This window comes from Microtus ochrogaster, chromosome 7 (assembly GCF_000317375.1).
Source record: "Microtus ochrogaster isolate Prairie Vole_2 chromosome 7, MicOch1.0, whole genome shotgun sequence".
In the NCBI taxonomy this organism is placed as follows: Eukaryota; Metazoa; Chordata; class Mammalia; order Rodentia; family Cricetidae; genus Microtus; species Microtus ochrogaster.
The window spans coordinates 78,343,034-78,349,981 of record NC_022014.1 but is presented as its reverse complement, the minus strand read 5'-3'; the positions used below and the strand labels follow the sequence as shown (position 1 = coordinate 78,349,981).

Genomic DNA, 6,948 nt, shown 5'->3' with positions numbered 1-6,948 from the left:
GTGGAGCCCACCCCAGCTCCTAATGGTCTGTGCGGTAAGAGCATACTATGAAGCCCTTCTAGCTGGGACACTGGAGCTGCCCCATATCCCTTATGGGACTCAAGGTTGAGACAGACCAAGGTACATATACAGAAGTCCTTCATGCTGTACATGAGTATAATGATCTAGAGCTGTCTTTTCCTCCCCACCCATGACTTGGCCAGCTCACTTCTTTTTTTTTTTTAAGATTTTATTTATTTATTATGTATACAACATTCTGCCTCCACGTATGCCCCCATGCCAGAAGAGGGCACCAAATTTCATTACAGATGGTTTTGAGCCACCATGTGGTTGCTGGGAATTGAACTCAGGACCTCTGGAAGAGCAGACAGTGCTCTTAACCACTGAGCCATCTCTCCAGCCCCGCCAGCTCACTTCTTAACTCAATACTTCTTCTTAAAGTGTGATAATAGCTTCGTCCAGTCACTAAGGGTTACTTGAGTGTTGTCCTTTCTTTGAGTATTTTTTTCAGAGCTGGATTTTTTTCCTCAGCAAAAGTCAGTGTGAGCCTGCTTGTTTATAGAGAAATTCCACTCAAGAAATCAAGAGGGCAGGGGCTGGCTCCCTGATGGTGGGGTGTGATTGCCTACAGGGTTGTGTTGAGAAGGGTCCTGAGGTTGAGTTTTGGCTTGGTGGGAAGGAACACAGTGGTCTGGAATAATACTCTATTAGGGGTACAGTGTAGTATCTGGAGATGCAGGCAAGGTCTAGATGCCACCCACTGGGGTTCACAATAGAGTTTCTTCTGCAGGAAGGATGAAGGAGCTGGAAGAGAGAGAGTCCCCTCTAGCTCCTAAGAACCCCGGTGCTCATAAATAAATAAGAAAAAAAGTGGTCAGGCAGTGGTGGCGCACGCCTTTAATCCCAGCACTCAGGAGGCAAAGGCAGGTTGATCTCTGTGAGTTTGAGGCCAGTATGGCCTACAGAGCCCCAGGATATCCAGGGATACACAGTGAAACCCTTTCTTAAAATACAAAAGCAAAAAAAATTATCACTATAACTAAAATGTATCTTTAAACTTAATGAAGGTTTGGAGGCAAAACTGTGATTCGCCAAGCTGCCGTGTGTACGGGATGGGTAAGGATCAATATGCATGTCATGCCCTTGACTTTAACTGCCCCAAATTCTGTCTGTTCCCAGTCTACTCTTGGCTGTCCTGTGAATGTGTTGCATAGCAAGAGGGCACTGTCTGGACCCTACTCTTCCCCTGAAAGTCTCTTGCTATTTCCTTGCTCATCTGAAGTTTTCTCTCAGGCCACCCACTGTCACCACTTGCTAGGGCCCAACCTTGGGCCACCCAATAGCTACAGTGCTGTCCCTTGAGGTCACTTAAGGCCCTGCTCCTCCCCAGTGGAACTGAGTTACAGCCGAGAAGGCATAGTTCTATAGCTTCTGAGTACTTCCCTGTTCCACGTCCTGGACGGCCCTCTGAGAGCTCCTGCCTCCAGGCATCCTGGCCTCAGGGCTCTGAGTTGGTGCTGACCCATCTCCTCCTTTTAATGTTCATAATTCCAGGGTCTTTCTGGACTCACATGAGCTGGACTTTGTCTTTGCTTTTGTCCAGACCATGCATGCCATCAGATCCCAACCACGTCCGTCCCAGCTCTCACACTGCCTGCCTGCATCTTCCTCTCGTCCATCTCCTTCTCTCCTTCTTGGTTTCTCTCTTGTTAGCTTGCTTTCTTTATAGTCTGGCCCTGAAGCTCAAGCTACCATTTTTCCTGCCTCTGCCTCTCACGTGCTAGGAATAGACATACCTGCACATCCCTGGCTATTTAGATTAACCACTACCTTAGTCTGGAGCCCATCTGTTCTCTCCTGAACTAGCCTTCCTGCTAAAGGTGCCTGTCTCCTGCTGAGAGTCCTGCAAAGACAGCCAGTAGCCCTCAGTATAAAGTCCAAGGCTTATGGGGCCTTACTGAGTGAAATGAGATAGTGTGTGCTAATGAGGACCTGGTGTACACAGAGCTCAAGGAAGAGCGGCTGCTGCTGCTGCTTCCTGCTCCTGCCTTCAAGTACCTCCCCAGCCCCCACTGCTCTCCCCATGGGCTGTGGCATCCTGCTATAGTTCCCAGAATGCCGTCTGCTCTTGCTCACCTCCCTATCTTTCCCCATCTTTGTCTATGATCCCCACCTTCTTCCTCTTTGGGGACTCCAGTTGATCCTTCGGGACTCATTCAGGCTGGGTGTGGGCCCCTTCTTGCCACTCCCAGCATCCCTTGCTCATTGCTTTGCCCAGCATGCTCTATCTTCATTAAGGAACTTTGCTCTGTCTGTCCCTCTGTCAAGACCCTCCTAGGAAGCCCTCGCCTCAGTGGCCCTCACCACAGCTCCTCTGGGGCCCTGTTTTCCCACATACACCCTGAGCAATACCGAGGACTGATAACTTCCAATGTTCTTTGTTGGACAGTGAAGTACTAAACTTTGAACCCCTTTGAAGACTTTGTAAACAAGTTTCACTACTCCTCCAGTCTATCCTGTCATCCTTGAAAACAATTCTGCCTCCTTCCTGTCAAGCCCCTGGCCACACCCAGGCTCCTCAAATCCATTCAGACCCAAGTAGAGGATTCCATGTTTTCCATGTGGTCTTTTGGCTCCCTCTCCTGGGGGCACTTTTTCTCTTGCCTGTCAACTCCCACCAATGCCGCTCACCCACCTCTTCATGGGAAACCTTCCCTCTGCCCAAGCAGACATGTGGCTACTTTGTTGGGCTACTCCTCTGCTGAGCGTGGGTGTGAGTGTGCACCATTTAGGACTGGTTCCCTCAAGATCTGGGACTCCTCCAGGGCAGAGAAGGGGTCCTGTTCCACTTACCTTTTCAAATCTAGCACAGTCCTAAAAGCCAGCCTGACCACCCTGGACCCCATTGTTTCCTGGGGGAGGGGGCGGGATTTCCAGAGCTGCGGGCAGAGACCCTGCCCCTTAACCCTTTCCATCCTGGTGCAGCAGAGGAGGCGGTCCAGATGCTTATCTTTCTACCTTCCCTACCCAGGTTGAGCAAGGTAAGGCTCCCAGGACACCTCCCTGCTCATTTTCTGCCAGCTCTGGTGGCTCCACCTCATGGTCCCCGCTCCCTACTGATGGAGAGCCCAGATGGCATTTAGCATCTCTGTGATCTTGGCCAAGCTACTTAGTTTCTATAGTCAGTGTCTTTGTTCATCTGTGAAATGAAGGAGCAACTACGGAACAGGAAAGCCCGGTACTCAATAAATCTGGCTCGGCTTGCTTGCATGGCCATCTAGCTCACAGCCTCCCTCTCCAGAGCCTCCTGCATGCTGGGCTGGTGTGGTACCACTGAGCTACATCCCCAGCGCAAAACATTCTTGAATGAATAAGCAAATGAACGAATACATGATACTCCTCTCAGGAGTTTTGTCCAAATTTAGTAATTCGATGCATGGAGAGATACGACGACGAACCGCGCCTAATAGATGTTTGTGAACTTCCCTACAGATCCCAGAGGGACTGAAAGGTTGGACTTTTCCGCTTAGACTCCAGGCCTTGGAGTGGGGGTGTGTGGAGCACAAAGTTCCAGGTGCTCTCCCTTCAAAGGGTTGGAATTTTAAGGTTTCCCCCTGCTCCTATGCCCGTGGTTCGGTGCTCCACCAGCGGTTATCAAAGGGGCAAGAATAGTTCACAGCCAGGCAAGGTATTAGGATGAACATCAAGGGGTCCAGGAAAAAAGTTAGAACTAATGCGCTTGGAACCAAGTAGAACTCAGCCATCCTTGGCACGCCTCTAGGCACGACGCCATTCCAAGGGAGGTCCTAGAACCAAACTGGTTTATGGATGGCGTTCAGAGGCGAGCGACGAAAGAAGACAACCTTCGGGGCCACGAAGCCAATAGTGCAGGGCCAGTTCCGTGGGAGGCTGAGGAGCACAGGCACGGAAGCTTCGGGATTTTGTTCCGAGCTGAGCCGGGGAGAGAGAGGTCTAGGCAGCCCCAACACCAACCATCCATCCAGGTTTCTGGATTCTTTCAGATCCGGGCACCCTCTTTGGGCTGCGAGGACCCTTGAACCCGAAAGTGAAGTAGAGAGGAGAAGATGGGCACAGAGCCAGAGTTGGGGTGCGCGATACAGAAGAGACAGTTTCGGGTCCCCCCCCACTCACTCTCTCTGTTCTTTCCAGTCCTTGTAGCTCCCGGCTCATGAACCCCACTTTGGAGCAGTGAATGTGAGGATGGGGCTCCAGGGAAGGTTTAATCAACTATTCCCGAGCACTCGGGGGTCCCAGCTCGAGCTGGGGAGCCCTACCTGCGGTCTGCGAAGCCATCCTCGCGGGCTCCCCAACGCCTGAATTGCAGCGCGTATCTTCCGTCCAAGTGAGGCCCCAGGAGCCCTGGGACAGATGCCTCGACGCCCTTTCCTCCCCCCCACCCCCCCCGCGAGACTGCGCAGCCGCCGCTTGGGCTCCAAGGCCCATCGATTTTTCTGTTGACTTTGGGAACCTCATTAATCTCTCGTTAATTACTCCGCCGGGGGCTCGGGCGCAAGACAGGCAGCCAATGGCGAGGCGGCTGCGCGGGAGGGCGTGGCAGGAGGCGGGGAGGACGTCGGGGGCAGGATCTGAGTGGGGGCAGCTCCCAAGGTGTTTTGGGGTGCTTTGTTCTCAGCCTCGCACCGAGAACTTGCTGGCTTCAGGCTGCCCTTGCCTGTGGTGGGACCCTCTTCTTTCCGGGTCTAAGTCGCCTCTTTTCCACACCCTACCTAGCTGACCTAGCTCCAAAGCAGCCTCCTGGAATGATCTTTCTGTGTTACATCAAACCTGAAGTTGGGGTAGAAGAGACCCAAGGCTGAAGATGGGATTAGAAAGCAGGAGGGGAGGCAGTCTTTAGGGTCTTCTCTGGTCCTCCTCTTTTCCCCTCCCTTCCCTCTCCGTCTCACTGCCCCATCACCCCCACCCTCAGCCTCAAAGACCTGTGGACCTCACGGTGACGACAGCCAGGTATTTCCCCTCTGATGTCTCCAGTGCTCTAATTGTCACTGTTCTCTTCCCCCAAATGTCACCACTCCCAGCCTAATCCAGGTATGACTCTCCCTTCCTGCTGGCTGTGACATCTCCATTTCAATCTCGGACTCTCTCTCTCACACACAAACCAAACGGACTGACGCTGGCGAGGTGGCTCAGTGGGTAATGGCTCAGGGGGATCTGGGTTCCAAACCTAGGACCTATAAGGTGGAGGGAAAAAACTGATTCTGCAACTTGTCCTCTGACCTCCACGGATACGCACCGCAGCAGGTGACCACCCACATGCATGCACACACAGAGAGAAATTAAAATGTAATAAAATAGGAAAACAAATAAGCCCAGTGATACACACTTGTAATCACAGTACTTGGGTGGGGAAGTACGACCATCTGGAGTTAAAGGTCATCCTTAGCTACAGGAGGGAGTTAGAGGCCAGCTGGACTCCATGAGACCCTATCTCAAAAAACAAAAACAAAACAAAACAAAAACCCCCAACGTAACATGATACAAACCCAGCTCTGTCCCTCTAGCTTTCCTGCCTCCACCTCTGTACACAGCTGGAGCAGAGCGGAAGTCTTGTGGCTTTGGATGGGGTTCCTAAAGACCCCAAGCAACTGTACTTACTCTGGGGGTAAAGACTCCCCCAGCTTCTCTTAAGCTGGAACCACCTCTTATGTCTATACTAAGAACTCATGCTCCCGGTGTTCCTGAGATGTTTGAAGGAAAAATGTCTGCTGCTTGGGGTTAATGGGTTCAGATGCGTGGGAGCATTGCCTCCTGTAGAGATCCATAGCATAGGAGAGTAGCAATGACTGGCAACGATCCACTGCATATTTCACAACAGCAACTAAAGGGACTTTGAATGCTCCCAATACATACGCTCCACGTTCTCGGTCTGAGGCAACCAATATGCTAGTACGTGGACTGGATCCTGACACACTGTACTCTGAAATGCACACTTACATTTACAATAACTATGTGTCAATTAAAAAAAAATGTCAGTAGCCAAGCTGTGGTGGCGCACGCCTTTAATCCCAGCACTTGAGAGGCAGAGGGAGGCGAATCTCTTTGAGTTCGAGGCCAGCCTGATCTACAAGAGCTAGTTCCAGGACAGCTAGGGCTGTCTCAAAAAAAACAAAAAACAAAAAAACGTTAGTAACAACAACAAAAACCTCTACTGCTGGGGCTGGATAGATGGCTCAGTGGTTAAGAGCACTGACTGCTTCTTCCACAGGACCCAGGTTCAATTCCCAGCACCCACATGGCAGTTCACAACCGTCTGTAACTCCAGTTCCAGAGGATCTGACACCTTCATACCAATGCACATAAAATAAAGTTAAGTAAATAATATATGTTTTTAAAAAAAACCCTACTGCTCATAAGAAAGAAATGTGAGGGCCGGGGAGACAGCTCAGTCAGCAAAGTGTTTGCCACAGAAGCGAAGACCTGAGTTGGCTCTCCGACGCCACATAAAACATTGGGTGTAATTGCACACCTATAATAGAAGGGCCCGGAGGAGGGCAGGAGGGTCTCCGGAGCTCAATGGCTAGGCAGTTTGTGCTGATTTGGTGAGCTCCCCATGAGAAAGCCTGTCTTACATGATAGAAGCTGGAGAGATGGCTCAGTGGTTAAGAGCATTGGCTGCTCTTCCAGAGGACCCACACACTGGCGCACAATTGTTTGTAGCTCCAGTCCCACAGGATCTGGTAGCACCCAGGCAGGCAAAAATAATGCAAGCACCGTGCAGAACCCCAGAATTCACGGAAATGGTAAATGCCTGGTGGCTGCGGTGGCTTGTTTGCCTTAGAAAGCGGAGCTGGAATCCCCAGGGTTAGTGGTCTACCAAGATTAGCCACAGGAAGTGAACTCTGAATCCGACTGAGGGACCCTTCCTCAAAGAATAGACGAAAGTGGAAAGGTAGGTGATTCCTGACACCA

General features: G+C 51.2%; 1 protein-coding gene across 1 annotated transcript in view; it reads right to left on the bottom strand.

Annotated features, from left to right (window-relative positions):
* Nucleotides 1-4,314, bottom strand: part of Otop3 (otopetrin 3) — a 10,982-nt gene extending 6,668 nt beyond the window's left edge. The window contains exon 1 of the mRNA XM_026780082.1: nucleotides 4,296-4,314. Within this exon, the coding sequence (XP_026635883.1) occupies nucleotides 4,296-4,314 (19 nt within the window). The remainder of the gene's footprint in view (nucleotides 1-4,295) is intronic.
* Nucleotides 4,315-6,948: the final 2,634 nt, after the last annotated feature.